This window comes from Lindgomyces ingoldianus (genome assembly GCF_010093535.1).
Source record: "Lindgomyces ingoldianus strain ATCC 200398 unplaced genomic scaffold BDR25scaffold_20, whole genome shotgun sequence".
In the NCBI taxonomy this organism is placed as follows: Eukaryota; Fungi; Ascomycota; class Dothideomycetes; order Pleosporales; family Lindgomycetaceae; genus Lindgomyces; species Lindgomyces ingoldianus.
This window is the reverse complement of record NW_022985181.1, coordinates 1,104,419-1,127,821: the sequence shown is the minus strand read 5'-3', so window position 1 is coordinate 1,127,821 and position 23,403 is coordinate 1,104,419. Positions and strand designations below refer to the sequence as shown.

Below are 23,403 nucleotides of genomic sequence, written 5' to 3'. Positions count from 1 at the left end.
GTACCCATTTCCCCACAAATTCCAGGTACTGATCAAAGGTTGAAGCTACATTGCATGGGGTCGACGGAGCTCGCGGGGATGATAGCAAGCGAGATCGGATCCACGTTTTCATCGAAGGAGAAAGGTAGCGTAATAATGCCGAGTTGCGGTCGTCTTCTTGGTCGATTTTCTTAAGGGTAGATCAAGATGAGCTGTACTCCTACTTTGTCCCATTCCAAGGCCAAGTAGCCGCTTCTTTTCGATTCCTACTTAGTTTCTGAATCACTCCTAGCTTTCTCTGTTTACTGTCGTGGCTCATTTCCTTGCCCTCCGCAGCGATATCGGGCCAATTAAAGTGTACAGATTTGCCCTTGCCGTGTAGACGAGCCTTGATGGTGGTGATGGTGGTGATGGAAGGCGTGCTAACTCATATGTGTCAGCGTGAATAGTCTCAGATCAACTGCGCAGCCCTTGAGAGGGCATGACTGAAAGAGAAAGTCGACTCCATCTATAGCTTTAGTAGGGTAACCTCTGTGCTGGAAGAGACTAGTTGTCTTAGAAATCGATAGAGCGTGCCGCTCGTCGTGACGAAGGGTCCCCAGCGAGACTGAAAGGAACCCGCGAATGGTCTGCGAATGTTCGGATGGACTTCAGTGTCGTAGAAATGGGCAGACTCGACTCGGAGTTCTCGAGTGAGAAGTTTGAAAGGGAGGTGGGTGGTTCCTGTCGAGTTTTGATGAGGGGAGGCGCTGATTGGTATGCATTATCTGACAGCAGGGCTCAGCGTCTCCTGATATACACTTCACGGTCCGAAGATTTTGCTGAGAACAACAGTATTCGAAACGTGAATGCAAGCAACAGCAGAAGTGGAGCAGAGAGTGAAGTGCAAAGAGGGTCATCGGTGTTTGGGCTAAGCATTTAGGGTTCCATGGATGGACCCCGAATAAGTCATGGGAAGGAAGCTACGTCAACACCAGCCAGGGCCGGCACATATTCCCAAAGCCTTCAGCGCTGCAAGGCGGCATTAATTGTGCACAGGGAATAAAGTCCGTCTTCATGATTGGCAGAGCGCCCGATCAACACAAGATTGCCAGCCAATGTCCCCGACAGCGTGGAAGCGAAGTCACCAGCGCAGCGACGTGGGAGTTGGAGCGTATCACCAAACCCACACCTCCACGCCTTGGGATAACCCACAGCCTGGCATGAGGGACTTGCGGATTGATTCTCTACGAGTTCCTTCTGTCTCGAAACTTCTTCTGCCGCCGTGTCTCCAAACTCATCCTTCTCGACTTCCATTCGGTGACTTCCGACCGGGGTGAATGCTCCCTTACTCGAATCACGTTAGTTTATCAAGAAGCCTCATTCTGGACTGGTCGCATAATGACCGGACACAGATGGGGTTGGAGGGCCCACAACCCGACACCATCCGCCTGAGAAGACGAGCTGGCTAACCGCCCAAACGGCGTGCAGCGGGGAAGCGGGTGGTCTTGGAGAGCGCATACGATTACATGCACGTGAGCCGAGCAGCTCTTGTGCCAGAATTGTGATGATGAGCTGGGCGCACCCGCTGGGCAGCCATAGAAATGAGCCCTCTTCCCGCCCGGATCCTGCTCATCAAACTCTCCCTTCAGCCAAATTCTCTCGCCGGGTCAGCATGACAATTGCGGTCCTGTATCGTACGATTTCCTCATCAACCATTTCTGCAGCTAATAAGCCTGTCGTCAAGACAACCTCCACGCACTAAGCCATTATCGTTCGTCGGATCGAAAAGGACGACAAAAGCTGGCACCCTTGCAAATCCCTCCCACGGACAAGTCGCACATGCACCCCACCCCACCAACGGTCATCTTGCATGCTAAGATCGAGAGAGCTAAGATCAAGAGAGCTAGGATCGAGAGAAATTTGTATTTTTCCTCCGGAGTTGATGAATGTTCGTTTCAGATCAATTGCGCTATGTCTTCGAGCTCAACTCCCTGTCGGGCCTGTTAGGCCCCCCCAAATCGCCCGGTCGCTTGAACGAGCTTTTTGGCGGAGAAATTCAGACTTCCCTCTAAACCAGATGTTCGGTCGCTAAATAATCCCATCAGCATGTTGTCCTCTTTATAGGATACAGCACCATGACGCGAGGTTCCTGATTTCCACGGCTTTTAGCCTGATCACCCCGTCGATCAGGCCCAAATGGCGTTAAGCTCCCGTAGCCGGCGAGATTCAAGCTCTCCCCGGGTCGACCACCCCCTCTTTCTTCGCCGCGGCCCTGCACCATCCTGGCCTCAATATGCATTTGGGCGGAGCTTCGGCGGAGGGGAGCCATTAATTAAACCGTAGTTCAATCAAGTTCGCCATCATTCCAATACTTATACCGGTGTTCACTTCCCTGGGTTAGGCCCTTCAGCCGCTTCCCACCAGCCCGGTCTCCAATATGCGCATTTGCTCATCTTCGACAACGGTCCTAGCTTTGAGTCTAGGGTTTCCCACCGGTCATGCGCAGCATGGAAGGTGGGATGTCAAAAACTTCAAGAGCCTGGTAACGTTTGGTGATAGTTACACAGACGAAAATCGGCTGGGGTACTTTATCAATCACAATGGGTCAGCGCCTCCTGTTGGATGGGAGCAGCCAGTGGTATGGATCTCTATTTTTCTCTTACGTCACCCACCCTTTGGTTGATTTCGCGATCTCCTTGCAGTTATAATGCTTCTCGGCATGAATATTTAACTCGGGTATATCGCTTCGAACTTTCCTTGTCCATCTTATCATTGTACTGCACACTTCTATCGTACACCCTTACTACCAGTTTCCCTGCTCTTCTACATATACTGCAAGATTCTCTCGTAGCGTCTGCCTTTCCTATGCATATTCTTCATCTCAGTGTATCCCATTCTAATTGTGGTCCAATTCTTCGAGCTTTCCATGCCGATATTTCCAACCACTTATTTCCTTGCTGTTACCTACGCAAAGAATCAATACCTACCACAAATTCAAGATCCATATCGCTCATCCCCGAAACGCCTTCGTTTTCAGCCCCTGACGATTCTAGGGTCTAAATACGGCCTCAGGCGGCCTCTCCTGGTCCCGCTACGCCTCTATCTACTCCGGTGCCAGCCTATACAACTACGCCGTCTCCGGCGCTGTATGTTCAAACGCCATCACCCCGCGCTGGTTTTCTGCCATCAATGCGCCATTCCCAGACATCGCCGGCTACGAACTCCCCGCCTTCATCGCAGACTCCCAATACCGACTCCCGAACGGCACAAGGTTCTTCAAAGGCACGCCCCACGACACTGCCTACGCAATCTGGATCGGTACTAATGATCTTGGCAACAATGCTTTTTTGACGGACTCGCAGGTCCCGGGGAAAACGTTGGTTGATTATGTCGACTGTGTGTACACGACCATCGACAAATTATATAAAAACGGCGGGCGGTACTTCGTCCTCATGAATCTCGCCCCATTACAACTCCTCCCGCAATACGCAGTCCCGTCCAACGGCGGACTCGCTGCAACCCAATACTACCCGAACAAAGCCGGCAGCAACATCACGGAAATCTCATGGCGCATGTACGAATCCGTCGCCACAGCCAACGCCATCTACCAATACCGAACTCCTTTCGAAGTTTCGTCGTCTTGGGATGACGTTAAAATCGCGAATTTCGACGTCAACGCGCTTATCACCGATATCTGGAGCCATCCCAAGGAGTATTTGAATGGCACCACACCGGCCAATGTCACAGGAATTGTGCATCAGTGTAATTTGAAAGGTGGCGATTGTGTGAAGAATACGAGCCCGGATAGCTATCTTTGGTATGATGAGTTGCATCCGAGTGAACAGGCGGATCGGGTTATTGCGAGAGAGTTTGTGGGGGTGCTTGGGGGGAAGAGTAAGTGGGCGACGTATTGGGATTAGGTGGAATGGAGCTTGGTGAGATGAGGTGCGTGGTTGGGTGGCGTGGTAATTTTTAAGTAATACATGGTTCTTGAGGTATAACGTGGCATTTGAGGTTTATTAGCATGTATGACGTTAAGAAGGACTTCGGACCTGGAGGGATTGAGAGATGAATACATCATATGAAGAGATGGTCGTAGAGGTTTTGGATGGGGTTGGTGAGATGAAATGGTTGTAAAGGATATAGGAGATTCGTTACCCATCAGCTCAATCATATCTAGCGTTGTGAGTTGGTGAGCGGGATTCAAAAGGAGCATGTATTGGCTGGCTTGCTAGTGTTGATGAGCTTGAATTGTGAATTTTCTAAGTTTGAAGGTCGAATGTGGTCGGGCCATAAATCAGTAAGCGCAGTCGTAGCTGGTAATGGGAGGGAGCCGCAGGTTAGATTGTGAGGTCCTGAAGTTTTGAGGCCCTGAGGTCATGAAGTCGTTAAGTTGTGGGGCAGTCAGGTCAGGGGTGCCCTCGGTAAAGGTTTCCTTGCTAACAAAACTCCAGTTAGTCCCTCACCAATCAATCTAACCAAACTCGTATACCCCTGCAAACCAATTCTCTATAAACCGTTTCCAATTTCAGCATTTGGTCGGGCCAATCAAGCGATTTGAAGTGTGGATTTAATTGACTCGGTGAAGGCATATTCGATCAAGGTGATCAATAATGCAGTGTAAACCTGGAAGAGATCGAGAGCAATGAAGCGACTTTTGGTCGTTTGGGATCCACACATTCTTGGGAAAGGAAGACTGACGCAGTCGTGCTACGCTACGCTCTGCGGGGAGCTGACTGGTATAACACATGGTAGTTTAAAGAGTTCATGACGATGAAAAGTGATGGAGTTGAAACCTAGCATTTCCTGTCTTGTCAAGGCTCGACATTCAGTGCAGATGATTCAGTTCACTGCACATCGTATCCTTCAGCGTTGTACAACTTCTTTTTCGCTTCCAGGCATCCAACCAAATTTTGGGTGCTAAGAATTCGAAGCTACACATTCTATAAACCATATTAGTTTCCCAACGTTTGTCAGCATCACGGAGTGTTCAAGGCACCCAACCTACATTTAGGACAGTTCCACGTTGCTGGCATGCGTCATTCGTGAAGGAATACCTCATGAGAGCTAGTAAAGGTTCAGTGAACGAGTTGGGCGGGAAGCATATCGGAGCGCATGGGAAATCACCTATGCATTTCTCTATTCTATTTTAACGTTAATGCTAGCACTCAAAACAACGCTTGCTATGCAGTATGCCTGCTCATGCAATATGTAAACATCATCAATGAATTCCCATACCCCGTCAATGCATACCGCCACGTCCTCAAAGCTGCCTACACCACCGCTCCAGCCCCTTATCAACCCCCTTCTCCTTCTGCAACACCCCTCTGATCTCCTCGAGAGCAACATCACATCTCATCATAGCAAACCCGGATCTAGCTCCCCCTATCCCTGCTATCAATACCGGCATTAAAAGCCCTAATTCCACCAACCACTCCCATTCTCGCCGCGCGACCTCTTTCCCCCAAACCTTGCTAACCCCACCACTACTGCTCGCGCCACCAGCCGCAGACTGGATCCGGGCCTTGGAAGCGAGGGTCACGTATTCATCGTAGCACATGTTGAAGTTGCAGGAGTCGGAGTCGTGGATAATGTCAAGGCGGGCGGCGGCGATTAGGAGCGAGAGCGCGAGAGTGGAGAGTGTTGGTAGGAGAGCTAGTTTAGAATCTGGTGGGGAGAGGAGGTGAGATGGGTTGAGGGATGAGGACTCTGCGGAAAGAGTCGTAGTGGAGAGAAGGAAGGACGTTAGGACGGTGGAAATGGATTTTGTGCAGTAGAAATGAGGTGCGAGATGGTCTTTGAGAAAAGACTTCGAGGCGAATAGGGACTAGAATCAATTAAGACCGTGTAGTTAGAGAATGTAGTACTAGATTGACTTACGGAGACATTTGCGTTCCACTCAGGAAGGATATCCTGCTTCGGACCCTTCTCACTCCCTTTCCCCGGTGCAGACTGAGACCCTTCGCCGAGAACTGCCCGCTCCTCAACACTAAGCTGCTCTGGCTGTACAATTAAGACCGCTTTGCATATCTCTTGGAAAGCAGTAAAAGTCTTTGCGAGACTCAAATGAACATAGCGATGACTGAACCGGCTTTTCACCCTCTTTTCTAAACTGTTCGCGACATCAATCCTAGTGGTTAGTCCTAGTACAGCGATGGGAGCCTTCCGGGACTGGGCAATATCGAATAAATTGTACAAAAGCGTTTGTCGAGGATGTTGAGCAAATAGGTCGAATTCGTCCATGATGAATACAACGGCTTTGGCTACTTGGTCAGTGAGTTCACCGGTCTGTTCAGATGGATGGGAGAGAAGGGCGAGAAGAGTGGTTAGGGTATCGGCGTAGTTTTTGCTCAGACCTCCGTCCTCTTCGACGTCCATTTCCTTGCCTAATTGGCGCCAAATTTCGCGGAGAGCAATTTTGTCATCGGTGTGGATGAACCCGCTGAGTCGGACGACGTGATATTCTTCGCTGTTGTTCTTCGAGATTTCCATGAGAATCTTGTTCACGAGCGCTGTCTTCCCGCTTCCCCTGGCTCCTATCAAGAGCATAGAATTGCCTTCGCCAGCCGTGATGGTATGCTCAATGAGCTGATGAACGGTCTTATACTCCTCGTCTAGCCCAATCAAGGGAGTTGGGCGCTTTCCCATGATTCGCTCTAGGGCAATGGATTTGAGGAGGTCTAACTTTCGCCCTGGCTCAAGATGTCCACTGAGGGGAGCAGTCGCCTTCTCCTTCCGGAAGGGGATATTGAAAGGACTCGGTTCTGTAGGATCGAGAGCACTGCCGCCATCTACGTCCATGAGATCTTTGTCATGGTCACTCACTTCTGTCGGGGCATCCGAGGCTTGTTCGTCTTCAGGATGCATACTGATCTCGTCCCGGTTACTGGTATGATCCGCACGGTTGCGCCGACGTCGTAGGTTTATGCTCTTCGTATTGCTGGGTAGAGAACGATCGCCGAAATCATCCTCGGAATCTTGAACGGCGCTCTGATGTTTTGCTGTCTCGGAAGGAGTTGCGGCAGCAAGCTCATCGTCCTCTGTCTCGGTCGCGGCCCGCTTCCGGGTTTTCCCAGATGCGGAGGCTCTCCTGCTCGATCGCAATTCTGACGGCGTTCCGTCAATACCGTTGATATAAGGCTGGGTAGAATCCTCGTGCTCCTTTGCGGATTCACCTGTTTTACGAGAGCTCCTGGCACCTGATCTGGAAGAGGTCCGCGCAACGAAGTTTTTCGCACCTATGCTAGCCACACTAGCAAAGCCCTTCCGCCTTGAAGGTGTAGAGGATGCATCACCTAACTCATCCTGGATCCCGGCTTCAAGACCGGTCCCGTGCTTTGAATCGTTGAGGAGAGAACGGCCTGTTTCCCGATTCACACTCTGCTCTTTGTCCATGGCGTTCGTATCCGTGGCCCGTGGTGTGGAATCAATACTTAGAAGTTTATCCGACCTATCCTCGCTATCTACAGCATCTAACAACTTCTTCTTTTTGAAAGGATGGGGCAAGGAAGGATCCAGAACGAATTTCTTTCTCGGCCTCCCTTTCTGCGTCCGGGTCGGCGTTTCTGCAGGCGCTTCTACGCCTAACGCTCCATCGATATCATCGTATACATCCTTTCTCTCGGCCTGTCCTTGATAGTATGATGCCCTGTTCGTAGTGCCATTCGGGGTGCTGCCCTTGTTCCTTAATCCTTGAGACTTTCGGAGGGAAGCGGTCAGTTTCTCGGCTGTGTGCCCGTTCGCTAGTGATGTTGTTCGATTTATCAATCGTCCAGATGTCCTCTGGTTTGGACGCTTTGCGAGCGGGCTCGACACCGAGCGGGTCGGGGTATCGAGTTTCCTCCTTTTGGAGGATAGTAGAGAGTTGTCCATGATCAGGAACGGAGAGAGAGGATACTATGGGGTCGCTAAGCTGTACAGCATGTCGAAACGCGGTTAAGGCAGGGAGGGGTGGCGCAATGGAGGTTGTAAATGTAGTCGGGGAAAGTAAAAGTTGGAGCGCGTCAAGATTCGGTCTCGCGTTTGGGGAGCCACACTAATATCCCGCTCCGCTCTTTCCGCTCCACCCCTGCTGACTAAGAAAGTCTGCTTCTGCTTCGCCCACATCTCCATCTCTCTATTAAATCCTCTCTTTCCTCTTCGTCTTTTCCCTGCGCCTCGAAGTCGCAGTGGTCTCCTGATAGATTTCTCCTGCCGTTATGACAACACAACATCACAGACCCAGTTCATGGCCCTTACCAGGCTTTCCAGAACCGGAAATAATTGCTCACGAGACGGAAATAGAGGGCATAAGAAATACTAGCAAAACTTTTCGTTCTACTCACAAGCGTGGAGGATAACCCGACTCAAAGTGGAGAACGTTTGTGGTGAGCTTGTTGGGTGAGATGGCCCCTCCTGCACTCCGTCATCGGCCTTAGCTGCACGCCCTATCGTTGATCCCTCCCAATCATCTCAAAGTCCTTTTGACGCTGGCATTTCTTCGTGGAGCTGACAACAATATCCACTTCTTCACACCGCAGTATTTCTATTAGGCAAGATGGCTTCTAGCGGTGTCGAGGTCGAGTTAAGACCACAATCACAAGCTCAATCAGCCAACGAAGCTCAAGCTTATCGAAATGAATCAATCACTTCACTTGAAGCGAATGAGGGATTCTCATTGCCACCAGCCGATGGTGGAAAGGATGCTTGGCTGTGTCTCCTAGCTTGCTTCATGCTCGAGGCACTAATATGGGGTCAGTCAATTTAGTCGTGGATCCTATTCTTAGGATTTACTAATAACAAGCTACACAGGATTTCCAGCCTCCTACGGTGTCTTCCAAGAATACTACAGTACTCATGAGCCATTTGCTGGCTCAAACAACATTGCCGTCGTAGGTGCATGTGCCATGGTAGGAATGAGTATTATCTAGCTGAAGATCTAGTGCTGATCTTCTCTTAGGGAATAATGTACATGGATATTACGATTATGTTTGCTTTATTGAAATACTTCCCTAAGCTGCGAAGATGGGCAACACCAATTGGCCTCGTCGTTGTCTGTCTCGCCCTCGGCCTGGGCTCATTTTCCACTAACGTGTCCCACTTGATCCTCACTCAAGGGATCATCTATGCCATCGGCGGAGGTTTTGCATGGACTCCCATCCTCTTCTATTTGGAAGAATGGTGGGTACGCCGCAGAGGTTTTGCATACGGTGCTACAATGGCTGGCCTTGGGTTATCTGGCGCCATTCTCCCTGTTGTCTTGGAATGGCTTCTTCATACTTATGGCTTCCGCACCACACTTCGAGTTTGCGCTCTGACTTTTGTCGGGCTTAATTTCCCTATCCTCTTCTTTTTCAAGCAACGGATTCCACTATCTCAGAATTCACAATCCCGCAGTTTTGATATGTCCTTTTGGAAATGCTCAAATTATCTTATTCTACAGTCCGGGAATGTCATTCAAAGCCTGGGTTACTTTCTCCCAGCCATCTATCTCCCGACCTTCGCTCGCTCCCTTGGCGCTACAAACTTTGAGAGTGTCCTGACTGTCATTCTTCTCAACGGCGCTGCATTCGTTGGATGCATGTGCATGGGTGTTGCCGTCGATAAGTACCACGTCACCACCTGCCTTTTCGTTTCCGCCATGGGCTCTACGATCGGGGTTTTCCTTCTCTGGGGTCTTTCAACGTCCCTTGTGCCCCTCTACATCTTCTGCATCATCTATGGGGCCTTCGCAGGTTGCCAGTCCAGTACTTGGAGCGCCATTATTCGCGACACGAAACAGAAGAAGAGAGGGGCTGACTCTGGTATGGTTTTCGCGTGTCTATCGGCCGGCAAGGGCGTAGGAAACTTGTGTAGTGGACCATTGAGCGAAGCGCTTCTACATGCAGGTACATGGAAAGCGGGAATGGCGTATGGAAGCGGATATGGTGCACTCATCGTTTTCACTGGTACGACGGCCCTGCTTGGTGGTTGGGGTTTCGCTGCGAAGCGAGTTGGTTGGTTGTAGATTCATCTAGTTGAATCTGAGCTTCCCGGATTAGTGCTTTGACCTGTATCTCAATTTGCGAGGGAGGGTTGATCCCAATAGACGCAGCTGTCAATATTAATTCCGATGAGGCTAGTGTAAGCTAGAGGCCCTGTTTAGTCTACCAAAATGTGCATTCACGTGAAGGCGACAGATATGCCCTTACATCCAATAGTAACGCTGAGATAAGCCTTATTTAAGCTCCCTTGCCAAGCCCTTATCTCCGTTGAACCTCAGCCTTCCCTTCATTCCCATCTGCAAAGCTACCTTTTTTAGATTTCAATGATCCTTGCTTCATCGATCTGAGCACCAACAACATCATCCACGGCCTAAAACTTGTGTGCGAACCTTGGTATGGGCGTCTTGGCGGATGTTGAATGGCCTTACTTTGTCTCCAACGCTGAGTCTCAACTGGAGAGTGCTTTGAAACAGCCATGCGATCTTCTTGAAATTCTCTGCGGTTTGTCCCTGCAAGTGCGAGGCCAGGAGAGAGCGATGTGCAAAGCTACCTTGACTTCATCGGCGGCTGTTTCAAGAACATAGAAAGTCTGAGATCGATCTCCATAGTACCTGTAGGGTGGGGAAACTCGACCGCGCATATCTGGGGTTTATGGACATGTCTTCAGGTGCATTGCGTCGTGCAAGCTTGCCATTGCTGGGAAGTAGATTGAGGGAGAGGTGATCGTGTCTTGGGATCTTTGGACCTGTTGCTGTTCTTATATCTGATGTTCTACCTTTGTTGGACTTTCGTCACTCACTCGATCTTGTTTGTGTCAAATTTTCTTTGCTGTCTTCAAGGATACAAAACATTTTTTTGGCTGTCATTGCTCTTATTACAACCCTCAACAATTGTTTCTCTGCTTCATCACTCTGTTTTTTAATTCCTAAACAAAACTCGGCAGTCAAATGCGTTCCCTCATTCTTCTCTCCCTCACAAGTTCTACTCTTGCAGGTACATTCGCTTTTCCGTCCTTACCCCAAGCGTCTCTCTTACGCGATCTGGGCCCCATCGGCGACATCTTCGACTTGATATACCGCCGCCAAGCTTCAATGGCAACCGCAGATTGCCCCTTCTTATCCTGCCATCCTGTGCCAACCGGCTCAGGAGGTCTCCCCATTGGTACGGGTACGGGCATCCCATTCCCGACCGGCACTACCTTCCCGACCGGAACAGGTGTCGTCTCCACTATCCCCCAAGCCCCAGCCCCAATCGTAAAGCCAAACTTCGTCCGCAAGCTCTCCATCGACTACAAACTCGCTCCTACCACTTCCAACCCCGGACCATCACTTTCTCCAGACCAATAACTCGATCTCCACAAAAATAAGCAACGCCGACAACTAGATATTGGCACTTTACCTGTCCCATCTTTCAGCTTCTTTGGCCCGAGCAATACCCCAACCCCTGCCTTTGGTACTCCTTTCTTGACTGAAACGGGTATTCCACTTCCCACGGGTGAAGCGCCGCCATTCTTCCCAACTACGCTTACGACCATGGCGAGGGGTCCACAACCAATGGAAACAAACACATTTGGGATTCCGGAAATCCCGGATGGAGAGGAGGGAGGGAGTCGGTGGGAACAGTTGCAAGAGTAGCTTAAGAGGCTTAAGGGATTGGGAGGAAGGGTGGAATGACTAAGAGAGATGGAATATGAGGGCTGCACAGTACACCCTCCTCAATCCTGCTCTTTGTATCCACGAGGATTCTAGCGCGGGCTCAAAGATATGGTCATCTCTTGATGGCATTTCTTGTATAACATATTTTCTTCTTCAACTACGAGGCGAGCAAAACCCTGTTGTTACATATTCTGTACAATGCCATGTAACATTGTGATGTTGCCCCAATCAACTTATGACTTTAAATATACAAAGACCTTATTGACCAACTTTTAACGTGACTTAACAATCTCAACTTCATGCCCAGGTGCGTGCGCATTCAATAACCCAACATCATCAATGCAGCATCATCACAGCATGCCTGTTTCCATTAGTCCCCATTGTAGAAGTAACTATAGCACAAACGCTGCTTCGTTCTCTCTGGCCTCTCGTGTCCGCATCCGTAGTGTGTCAATCTCTATCAACTCGGCGACGTTTTGAGCTCAGGGAACGTTTTTCAGACGTTGAACACTAACATGAAGACAGATTCTCAACGGATCTTATACAAGAACTTACTGCCCCTTTGGTGACCCTGTGCCAGGAATGAGGCGCTCCTAAACCACGGATCTCAGCTAATCCAGTCAATGACAGAGGCAAACAAGGCGATTCAAGCCAATAATGACATCAAATCGCTTGCCGATTTTCGCAATTATCGAAGACTAACAGAGAATCATTCTACATATACATATACTTCTTACTACATCACATGTAGTCTATCTCTCAATTGTTATCGTCGCTGGAGATGAAAGCTCGCTGCAAAAGCGTGTTCAAATGATGAGAACTTGGCCAGGGTTGGAAGCTGGTATTAATCAATCAGGCCAGATGTCTTGTACCAGATACCAATCCTTCTATCTCCCAACCCTCGTTTGGGCCTCAAATTCTTAGCCTTTTGTCCGCAGTATTTTCTCTAGAGTCTTTGACTCATCTCTTTAGGTATTAACGCCGCACGTTTCAAATAAGCAACTCGAATCCTAACCTACTTGATAGTTCGCCCTATTTTAGAGTTAATCTCGCATATTCTTGACTCAAAAAGTGGGGGCTTTTACTTTCTAGCAAAGACTAGATAAGCGTATGAAGACCTGGTTAAATAAAATCGTCATCTGTATTTGAAATTTCGCATAAAAGATTTGCCCTGTCCAATTTTTGAACTGGATCTACTGCATCAAGATGCAGAATTTGCCTTATAGGTAAAGGGCGAGAGGACTTCCTTAGTGAGGCGACATACAGGTATGGATGCCAGTAAGCGCTTGGCTGGTCCGGATTCTTTTACAGTGCTCACTCATTAATGGGTATCTGCGCTCACAGAAAGCTATATATCATTGCTCCAAACATCCGCCAAATAGCCTATAGAAGCCCAGGAGACCCTCTGATGTCATTCTCTGTCCCGAAATGGAACATACGTAGACTTATCCCACTTGGGCTATGAGAGAGCTCAGTGCAAATGGGGTTTTGCGGCGAGATTGAATTTTGGATCAAACTAGATTAACGATGAACACTCACTGGATTGTCGAGAATCCTAGAAGAGCGTGATAGCAGTTCTCAAGTGCTTCGAGGCGATGGCCAACCGCTTCAATCAGACTTAGACCAGCCGTGACGGAGAAGCAGGTTCCAAGCCATATTCACCTAGATAGGTAGCTACGGCCTGCAAGGCGATGATTGATCACACCGTAACAAGTGCGCTCATGGCAGCGGAGTGTTAGGACCATTCTTACAGGATCTTCAGCTAGAACACCAAACACTATTTGATGCAAAAGAATTTTAGCACTGCCTAAATGGCTGGCTTCTAGCATTCCGAGATGAGGTGGAAGATTTAGTCGCGATTCTTAAACAGAACCTGCCCAGCATCGAAGCCACTGGAAAACCAGTTCCTTCAGATGGTCTAAGCCTGATTATTGAGAAAACTAGCTTAGATGATGTAAATAATCTGTTAGAGTAATTTGGACCAGATTGGAAGCACTAGTATCTCAACATGTGGACGATTTTAAGCCTTGGAGGAGAAAGTGATCCTTAATTGTCTCGACGCAATGCGAACAACGCGAGCCGCAACTAGGAAAGAGCGAGATACATTTACGTACGGAAATTGGAGGAGGCTAAACTTCAAGGTTTGCTTCTGGTCCACCACTCGCAGTCCCAGTATCTGGAAACTAGAACTCAAGCGACTTTGAAGATGGAGTCGAAATCCCTAAAACGAAGCTACGGATCACTACACTCAGCGTCATGAACATGAGTGTGCAGTTATTTTGCTTTCATGGTCCCGATATACTTGAATGCCAGGTGGATCCAGACATCTATCTCAGACGCGACGGAGTTGATAGCGAATGTAAATAAGTTTATGGTTGCTATGATTCGGCCACTAAGTTTCGCCTTCATATTTTCTATTTAATTTCAAGTACACCTTGAACACTTGCCCTTCATAGCCCAATAAATGAGCCGCTTCTTAATCCTTCTCATTTATACCCTCGCTATTTTGACTTTTCGGCCTATCTTTAACTAGAACTAGGACTTAATCCTAAAGAGAGTATTACTGGAAAGAATTCTAGAAGGAAAATATTTGTCCGTCGTAGGGAGCGTGGAGAATGGCCTTAAAAGGAGTAGGCTCCCTTCTCTATCACTTGTACAGTCTTCTAAACTCCCCGATAAGTTTTCCGCGTTTGCATGGAAATATGCGAAACATCGATTTTTTTTGATAGCTAACGTAGCCTTCAATTTCTTGTCTCTAGAACCCAATCACTATCACCGTCTTTGTCGCACAGCATCGTTTACATGTTTGTTTTCCCCTGACTTTCTCCGGTCACAACGCCTGTGCCGCAGCCTCCGCCGTCAAATCCTTCCTCACCGATGATTTTAGCCCCATTATTTCCCATCCTGGCGCTTCTCAATCATCTTTTGGCAGGTGCCAGCCTTGCCATTCGAACGAGCAGGAATCCGCCCCCGCATATATCTCGCTCCGTGTTTCCATGCCTTGGGGACTGTGCCGCAAAATGGAAATTGCAGAAGGCTGTGTGCATTCCAGAGATAATAAGAAGTCAACCCGTTCTTACACGAAGTAGTTTGAGTGACTCAACTTTCTGCTTTACGCAACCATGAAAGCTCTCATCGTCATTCTAGCTTTGAGTAGCTATGTCGCGGCAACCGTTATGAACTCTTTAGAGGCTCCATCCACTGCACCAGCCTTGTTACCCCGACAATCAGCCCAATTTGGAACGCTTGGCTGGTACTCACTTAGCCAAACTGCTAGCTCAACCATCTGTAAGACCGAGTCCTTGGAACAACGTGAGGTCATTTCTGATTCATTGTATTGCTAGACTCTTCTGTTTACTATGACATTTCATTAAGTGTCATCACATACGGCAGTTACTATAAATTCTGTCACGCGACGAGCTCATTATCTTGCCCACAATGGACGGGGTGTTCCTCAGGGTACATGCTTGGTGCTTCAACAGATTCTTATTGGTAAGACGCATTTGCAAGCAAGACGGTCGAATGACTAACTTTATCCCTATATTATAGTGGAACTGTCAGTTCCATTTGCTCGAGCGATCGTCTGTATTCCTCTCTTGGGGCATCTGACCCTTTGACAAGTTTTCGGTGTGCTGCCACAATCCACACAGGCACGGACATTTACCAAATAAACCCGACTGACTCTAGTAAGTGTCTAAAAAGACAGTAGGGAATTATTCTAACAAGGAATCGAAGGAACTGCGGAACAACTGGTGTTACCAAGTACGACGACGTCAACAAGGCTAACGGCATCTCTAACCCCAACTGCAACCTCGAATCCTACCTCAATCACCCAGACCGAGAGAAGCACACAGACCGTACCAGCACCCCCTCCATCATCCACTTCACCACCTTCATCCCCTGGACAAAGCACGAAGAACACGGGAATCATCGTAGGCGGCGTAATTGGGGGAATCGTAGCCGTAGGTGCCATTGGAATCATCGCACTTTTGATCCTCCGCCGTGGGCGAGGACAACCTATTGTTGGGGTGACATACCCTCCGTCTCAAGAATATGGTATGCCGCCGGTGCCGGATAAGACTTCAGTGGCTCTGGCCCCAGGGTGCAATCCGCACGCCTCCATTAACCACTCAACGACCTCGGTGACGGCGAGCCCGGCGCCACTGTATGTGGGTTCGGGCATTACTGATTATCCTGAATTGGCTGGGGGAAGAACGAATTGAGGCTCTGTTATCACAATGAGTTGAAAATCTGGAACACATGAGTGTAATGCAGAAAAAAAAGCATAAGGGCATTTCTTCATAATGAGAGAAGCTATTGCTGTTACTACCTAGAGGGTATTTATGAATTAGGGTGCATACCTCTGCCGTTCGATTGTATCTAGATCTTTGAAGGAAGGAAGTTCCATCTACTTGAAATATCTAAAACCAGCGTGACCAACAGGAAGGACTACAATTTGTAGAATACAATACGTTATAATTACGTGCATTATAGAGTTGTAGTTAGTTTCTAAGTTGTATTAAATTATATTTAAAGCTAAAAAGTATATTATATTATAACTTATATAAACTTTTTTAGTAGTAAGGTTTAAAGTAAGGCCTAAAGTAAAGTTATTAACATTATATAGAGCATGTAAGGGCTATAGGCAGTGCAACTAGCAAAGTTTTCTATATTACCTCTTAGTATAATTATATAAAAAAAATAGTAAGGACTTACTTATTTTTACATTTTTTATTTTATAACTTTAATTTTCTATTACTATAAGCATGTTAAACTTCTTTTAGGCTAGCTAATTAATATATAACACTTTATAAGCTTCTTAAGCTTTAAGCTTTTAAGCTTTAAGCTCTTTTATACTTTATTATATAAGCTTTTATTACTTTAAAAAGTTTTAATTTTTATTATTTTTATAGCTGTTATTTAATAGCTCTTTATCTTTATTACTAATAAATAATGCTAAAGAGGCATCTATTTTAAAGGACTATTCTAATAATACTATGTATAACTTTAAGTTAAAGTTCCCTATTAACTAGAATAATATATAGATTAAAGGGAAAAAAGTAAAGCTAGAACAGCTAAGTTATTACATAAAGCACCTTAGCTAGCTTTAGGGCTAGCAGAAGCCTTCTTTTATATAGCAGCATAGTGCTAGTTTATAGTATATAAATAATAAAAGTGTTTTATGCTAAGTTTAGCTTTATAAGCTTTACTATATAAAAAGTAGTAAAAAGTCTACTAAAGTTGTTAGTAGCTATTACTATGTTAACTTTTATTTCTAAAAAAAGCACTAAATTAATATTATTAGTAAAGAGCTTTTACTTAATAGTCTTTACTTACCTTTTAACTTATTTAAAGTAATAGTAGCTAGCTTAGCTTATTATATAAGCTATACACTCTAGCAAGAAAGTTCTTTATAAAGAGCCTTTATTAACTAAGTAATTATACAGAACTAATTCTTTTATAACACATTATTAGTAAAAATTTAAAGTATTTTTTTTTAAAACTAAGCAGATTTTTTTTATACCCTACTATTCTCTTTTACTACTATTTTATTATACATAAATTATAGCTTTGTAAAGTAGAAAAAGGAGATTTTAATAGTACTACACTTAGCTAGGTTAAAAATTATGTTAAGTGTTAATATATAACGTACCTAACAGGTTGGCCGGCCACACAGGTTGGCCGGCCACTTTTGCCAAGCCCCCACTAAAACCACCCCATTCTAGCGCAAAACTGCCCACTTTAGCCCTGTATAGAGCAATACAACACAAGATATTATTTAGAGTCTACTTCTACTACTTTTTTACACGTACGCAAGTTATGCCTAGTCTAATTGCACTGCCTACATTGCCTTTAACTTAGCTTACCTTCTTTAGCGCGCACCTGCGTCTTTAGCTTCTTCCTATCACTACGCGCTCTAAACTCCTTTAGAGCAGTTAGACAAGCCCTATTCTTAACTATTAAGGTCTTTTTTGCCTAGATCTGCTTTCTTTTATGTAATCTACATTATGTAGCAGCTTTATTTGCTGCTTAAAGCTTTATAATCTCTTTTTACACTAACACTAGCTTGTGCGTAATAATTAATGCCCTCTTTAAGACCTTTTTAAAGGCCTTTACTATAGACATTAGTAAGCTATCTACATGCCTTTAAATTTTTACCTTTATAAGCATTAATTACAACCTAAATTTAAGAGTATTGCTTAAGGTTTACAACTGCTAAAGCTTATTATTAATAAGTAGTAGTAGTAATAGAGTACACAACTAGACATTAAGAGCTATTTTAACCTATTCTAGGTTAAATAAGACTAAACTAGCGCTTTAAAACCCTCCTTAGATATTACTAAAAGTAATTACTGCATTATAAGTGTGTATAAAGCATAGTAGAAACTTAAGTTTTATAATGTAAGTAATCTAGTTGCGCATAAGATCTTTAGCTTAGCCCCTATACACCTTCTTTAAAGGGGCAAAACAACCTACATTAAGAGGCTATAAAAGGTGTAATAAGTATAAAGGTATATAGATAGTAATAATCTTATTCTCTTTATAGTACTGCTAGAAATTAAGTAAGTTATAGCTTTTATAGCTGTTAATAATAAAAAGCTAATAAGCGCTTATAACTCTTTTTTTTATATGCTTATTAAAGTGCTTTAACTACTGCAGCCTAAGCTTATTTATTATCTAGCTGTTTTTAGAGACTATAATAACCTAGTTTTAAAGTAAATTCTTCTTCTTATACTAAGCAGAGAAGTAATAGCAGCCCTTAAAAATAATAAAAAGTAAAATAGCTTACTTTATTATATTAATGCCCTAGATAACTGTTATTTACTCTTTATTACTTTACTATATTACCTTTAGCTGTCTTTATTTCTTTAAAGCTGTAATAACTGCTCTAGTTAATATCTAGCCTATTATAAAGCTTAACTTATTAAAGTTATACATGTCTTTATCTTAGATACTATACTTAGCTTTTATGTTAGCTACTAGGCAAAACTAGCCTTAGATAACCTCTAGATCCTTATAAAGTGCTCTTTTATAATTAAACTTATAATTAAACTTTATTATAAACTTAGAGCAGTGCTTAACCTACATACTAGGCTAGTTTAAGCTAACCTAGCCTAGATTGCGCTTTGCGCGTAAGGAATTAGCTATATTAGCTATAGCTGTAAGCCTAGGGGGAAATCTGCGCGTAATAAGCTTAAGTATGTACTTAACAACTACCTTTTTTTTTAAGCTTAGTTAGATTTCTTAATTTAGGCTAGTATTCTGCTTCTAAAGGCTGTCTAGCGCGTTAATTACTTAGTGTTATGTAAAAGACATTATAGATAGCTGCAGCGTGTTATATAGAGAGTTTTAAGTCTTATTTAAAAGCCTAAAGAGTAAGCTATATCTAATGTTCTTTAGAAAATTTAATCTAGTGTTGTTGTTAAGGCATTATGTAGATAGGTAGAGTGTAGTGGGGGCTTAGCAAAAGTGGCCAGCTAACCTGTTAGGTACGTTAAACTTTTTTAAATAACTTTTTTTTTTAGTGTAGTAGCGCATCTAATTAGTAAGCTAAGTAAGACTAGCGCCTTAGCAACATAAAAACTTAATATTAAGTGCTAACTACTAACCTTATCTACTAGATATTAACTATAAGTAATAAAATATTCTAATTAGATTCTGTAACTTATTTAGCAACTATACTAGAGCCTACTAAGCGTAGATTATTGCTTAAATACTTAATAAATATAATATTATGTTAAAATTTTATTATTTTATTACTAATAACATGTTAAAGAATAGTAATAAGACTATTAAAAGGCTCTCTTAACATCTTAGCACTAACCTTACCTTAAAGCACTGTGTATACTGCACAGGCTATATAATTTAGCTTGTTATTAAGGCTGTTATATATAAAAAGAGCTTAAGTTAATTTAAAAAAGCTCTTATAAAAGCTGCCTCTTATAAGTAATTTAAGCTTTATTAAAAACATAGTATTATAGGTAAGCTTTATAACTTTGTTAACACTATCTACTTATTATATAAATAACATAAAGTTTTTAAGGCTACTTAATTAGCTTTTAATAATAATAATAGTTTTTTTAATTATACTACTTTTAACCTTATATAAGATAGCAGCGTCTGCTAGCACTCTGTATATCTTATACTTATACGCTGCTTTAAGCTTAAGAATCCTATTATAAAGTTTATCTAGAGATAGCGCAGCATAAATAATAACTCTAAGAACTTTTACATACCTAGTAACGCTGCTCTTTAAGAAGTTATTACTAATAATAACTAAAAGTAAGCTAAGTAGCTTACTAACTTCTTTAAAGTCTTTTACTAAGTTATAAAACACTTTAAAGGCAACACTAGCTATAGCTTTTTATAAATAACTATTATTAACTTTTAAGTAGTGTACATAAAGTTACTATGTATAAAAAAAAAGCTTAAGCTTAAAAATAACTTATAACATACTTCACAGGCAAGTTGCTTACACACCTAAGTTGCTTACTTTTGCTAAGACCCTACTAAACTACCCTTCCTACACTAATGCATTCCCTATAACACTACTTAGACGCGCTAAAAGAATATTAGATATAGCTTACACTCTAAGCTTTTAAACAAAACATAAAACTTTTAAAGAAATGTGCTATAGCTATGTATAAAGTTTTATAAAAAATAATAAATAACTATAGCACTAGATAACCTTTATAAGCTAATTTTACAGCTAAATTATAAAGGCTAAGCAATAAAAAAAAGTAGGTGATTATTAAGACTATACTTAAGCTATATGCGCAAGGAATTTCCTTTTAAATAGCATTTATAGCTAATATAGCTAATTTTTTACGCGCTAAGTATAATCTAGGCTATGTTTATATAAACTAGCCTAGTACATTTATAAAGTGTTATTTAGAGCTTAAAGTAACATTTAAGTGTAAGTATAACTATAAAAGAGCTTTTTATAAAAGTCTTAAAGTAATTTAAAGTAGGTTTAGCCTTATAAAGAATATTAAAGCTAAGTATAGTATCTAAAATAATAACACGTATAACTTTAGTAAGATAGGGTTTATAATTAGCTAAATATCTTTTAACTATACTTATGCTTAAAACTTTACTTTAAGCTTTAAATAACACTTTATAAACATACTAGGCTAGTTTATGTAAACATAGCCTAGATTATGCTTAGTGTGTAAAGAATTAGCTATATTAGCTATAAATGCTATTTAAGAGGAAATTCCTTACGCATATAGCTTAAGTATAGTCTTAATAATTACTTACTTTTTTTTATTACTTAGCCTTTATAATTTAGCTGTAGAATTAGCTTGTAAAGGTTATCTAGCGCTATAGTTATTTATTATCTTTTATAAGACTTTATACATAGCTATAGCATATTTTTTTAAAAGTTTTATGTTTTATTTAAAAGCTTAGAGCGTAAGCTGTATCTAACATTCTTTTAGCATGTCTAAGTAGTGTTATAGGGAATGCATTAGTGTAGGAAAAGTAGTTTAGTAGGGTCTTAGCAAAAGTAAGCAACTTAGGTGTGTAAGTAACTCGCCTGTGAAGTACGTTATCTTAAAAGCAGTGTTGCCTATAGGCTTAAGAAGCTTATTATGTATTAAAAAAAGCTTATTATAGAGCTGCTAGTGTTTTACTACACTATTATAATAATTTTTTACCTAAAATTTTAGATACTCTAGTTTAAAGATAAATAGCAATATAATCCTATTTAGTACTAAAAAGTAGAGACTTTAATTAAAACTATATACTAGCGTTATATAGACACTAAGAAAAAGAAGAAGCCTAAGCTTAAGCCTTTATTACACTATAAGCTCCTTACTACTCTTAATTCTTTTAATTACTTATATAAGAAGACTATAAGCCTTAACATGTCCCTACTTACTAGAAGTAAGTTAAAAAAGATAAAAAAAATAAGTAAATTATAATAATACTTTAACACTATTAAAGATAACTTTTAACGTACTTCATAGGCGAGTCGCTCACACACCCGAGTCGCTCACTTTTGCCAAGACCCCACCCTAACAAACTCTATTATGGCCCATAACAACCCGCTCTAGCACTATATAGTACAGTACAGCCTAGAATATTATTTAGATACTACTTCTGCTTCTTGCTTACACATTTACACATTATGCCTAGTCTAATTGCACTGTCTGCAGCGCCTTTAGAATAGCTTACCTACTTTAGCTTGCACCTGCTTCTTTGCCTTCTTCCTGTTACTACGCGCCCTAAACTCCTTTAGAGCTATTAAGCGTAGGCTTTTCTAAATTATTAAGGTCTTTTCTGCCTTAATCTACTTTCTTTTATGTAATTTATGTTATGTAGCAGCCTTATTAGCTGCTTAAAGCTTAGTAATTTTCTGTTACACTAATACTAGCTTATGTGTAATTATTACTACCCTCTTTAAAACCTTCTTAAACACCTTAACTATAAAAGTTAGTAAACTATTTATATGCTTTTAAATCTTTATCTTTATAAGCATTAATTATAACCTAAGTTTTAAAGTATTACTTAGAGTTTATAACTACTAGGGCTTGTTATATATAGGTAGTAGTAGTAATAAAGTGCGCAACTTTACATTAAGGCCTATTATAACTTATTATAGGTTAAAAAGAACTAATTTAGCGCTTTAAAACTCTTCTTAGATATTACTAAAAGTAATTACAGCATTATAGGCTACTTTAAAGCATAGTAGAAACTTTATTTTTATAATATAAGTAATCTAGTTATGTATAAGGTTTTTAGCTTAGCGCCTATATACTTTCTTTAAAAAAGTAAAACAACCTACATTAAGTAGCTATAGAAGGTGTAATAAGTAAAAAAGTATATAAATAGTAATAATCTTATTATCTTTATAGTATTACTAAAAATAAAGTAAGTTATAGCTTTTATAGCTGTTAATAACTAGCAGACAGTAGCTGCTAATAGTACACTTTTTTATATGCACATTAAAGTGCTTTAATTAGTCTAGACTAAGCTAATTAGTAGTCTAGCTGCACTTAGAGATTATAATAACTTAATTCTAAAGTAGATTTTCTTTCTTATACTAGTTTAAAAAGTAGTTACTACTCTAAAAGATAATAAAAAGCAGAATAGCCTACTTTTTAGCATTAATGCCTTAGATAGCTGTTATCTACTTCTAGTTACCTAGCTAGACTGCTTTTAGCTGTCCTTGTCTCTTTAAACCTGTAATAACTGCTCTAGTAGATATCTAGCCTATTATAAACTCTGTCTTATTAAAGTTGTACGTGTTATTATTCTAGATGCTATACTTAGCTTTAATATTCTTTATAAGGTTAAACTAGTCTTAAATTACTACAGAATTCTTATAAAAAGCTTTTTTATAGTTATACTTACACTTAAACTTTACTTTAAGCTTTAGGTAACACTTAATAAACATATTAAGCTAGTTTATGCTAACATAGCCTATATTATGCTTAGCGTGTAAAGAATTAGCTATATTAGCTATAGCTACTAGCTAGGGGGGAAATTCTTACACATTTAGCTTAAGTATGTGCTAAATAATTACCTACTCTTTGTTATTATTTAGCTTTTATAAGTTAGCTATATAATTAGCTTAAAAAAGTTGTCTAGCGCGTTAGTTACTTATTATCTTTTAAAGGACCCTATAAATAGCTGCAGTGTGTTAGTTAAAAAGTGTTATGTCTTATTTAAAAGCTTAAAGCGTAAGCTGCATCTAACATTTTTTAACATGTTTAAGTAGTGTTATTAGAAATGCATTAGTGTAAAAAAAGTAGTGTAGTAGGGTCTTAGCAAAAGTAAGCAACTTAGGTGTGTAAGCAACTCGCCTATGAAGTACGTTA

At 42.2% G+C, this 23,403-nt stretch overlaps 6 protein-coding genes across 6 annotated transcripts; 4 read left to right on the top strand and 2 right to left on the bottom strand.

Annotated features, from left to right (window-relative positions):
• Window positions 1-2,226: 2,226 nt before the first annotated feature.
• Window positions 2,227-4,206, top strand: BDR25DRAFT_47192 (uncharacterized protein). Its single transcript, XM_033698622.1, has 2 exons — window positions 2,227-2,599; window positions 3,015-4,206. Exons 1-2 carry the CDS (start codon window positions 2,399-2,401, stop codon window positions 3,879-3,881), a joined length of 1,068 nt encoding a protein of 355 aa, XP_033546533.1. The 5' UTR covers window positions 2,227-2,398; the 3' UTR covers window positions 3,882-4,206.
• A 966-nt stretch (window positions 4,207-5,172) lies between these two features.
• Window positions 5,173-7,937, bottom strand: BDR25DRAFT_304393 (uncharacterized protein). Its single transcript, XM_033690200.1, has 2 exons — window positions 5,842-7,937; window positions 5,173-5,788 (listed from the first exon to the last, which is right to left on the bottom strand). The coding sequence occupies exons 1-2, from the start codon at window positions 7,831-7,833 to the stop codon at window positions 5,225-5,227; spliced, it is 2,556 nt and encodes an 851-aa protein (XP_033546532.1). The 5' UTR covers window positions 7,834-7,937; the 3' UTR covers window positions 5,173-5,224.
• A 165-nt stretch (window positions 7,938-8,102) lies between these two features.
• BDR25DRAFT_288646 (MFS general substrate transporter) lies at window positions 8,103-9,946 on the top strand (the record flags this gene model as incomplete). Its single annotated transcript, XM_033688404.1, has 3 exons — window positions 8,103-8,693; window positions 8,752-8,849; window positions 8,900-9,946. Exons 1-3 carry the CDS (start codon window positions 8,498-8,500, stop codon window positions 9,944-9,946), a joined length of 1,341 nt encoding a protein of 446 aa, XP_033546531.1. The 5' UTR covers window positions 8,103-8,497.
• A 1,830-nt stretch (window positions 9,947-11,776) lies between these two features.
• Window positions 11,777-12,280, top strand: BDR25DRAFT_356429 (uncharacterized protein; the record flags this gene model as incomplete). The annotated part of the gene is made up of 4 exons (XM_033695631.1): window positions 11,777-11,791; window positions 11,886-11,951; window positions 12,025-12,143; window positions 12,220-12,280. 4 exons carry the CDS (start codon window positions 11,777-11,779, stop codon window positions 12,278-12,280), a joined length of 261 nt encoding a protein of 86 aa, XP_033546530.1.
• A 64-nt stretch (window positions 12,281-12,344) lies between these two features.
• On the bottom strand, window positions 12,345-13,323 carry BDR25DRAFT_356428 (uncharacterized protein; the record flags this gene model as incomplete). Its single annotated transcript, XM_033695630.1, has 9 exons — window positions 12,345-12,416; window positions 12,458-12,489; window positions 12,539-12,593; window positions 12,697-12,771; window positions 12,822-12,895; window positions 12,948-12,983; window positions 13,018-13,094; window positions 13,118-13,195; window positions 13,241-13,323. 9 exons carry the CDS (start codon window positions 13,321-13,323, stop codon window positions 12,345-12,347), a joined length of 582 nt encoding a protein of 193 aa, XP_033546529.1.
• A 1,377-nt stretch (window positions 13,324-14,700) lies between these two features.
• Window positions 14,701-15,925, top strand: BDR25DRAFT_343655 (uncharacterized protein; the record flags this gene model as incomplete). The annotated part of the gene is made up of 5 exons (XM_033693847.1): window positions 14,701-14,866; window positions 14,954-15,070; window positions 15,229-15,264; window positions 15,314-15,743; window positions 15,913-15,925. The coding sequence occupies 5 exons, from the start codon at window positions 14,701-14,703 to the stop codon at window positions 15,923-15,925; spliced, it is 762 nt and encodes a 253-aa protein (XP_033546528.1).
• Between the last annotated feature and the right edge of the window lie 7,478 nt (window positions 15,926-23,403).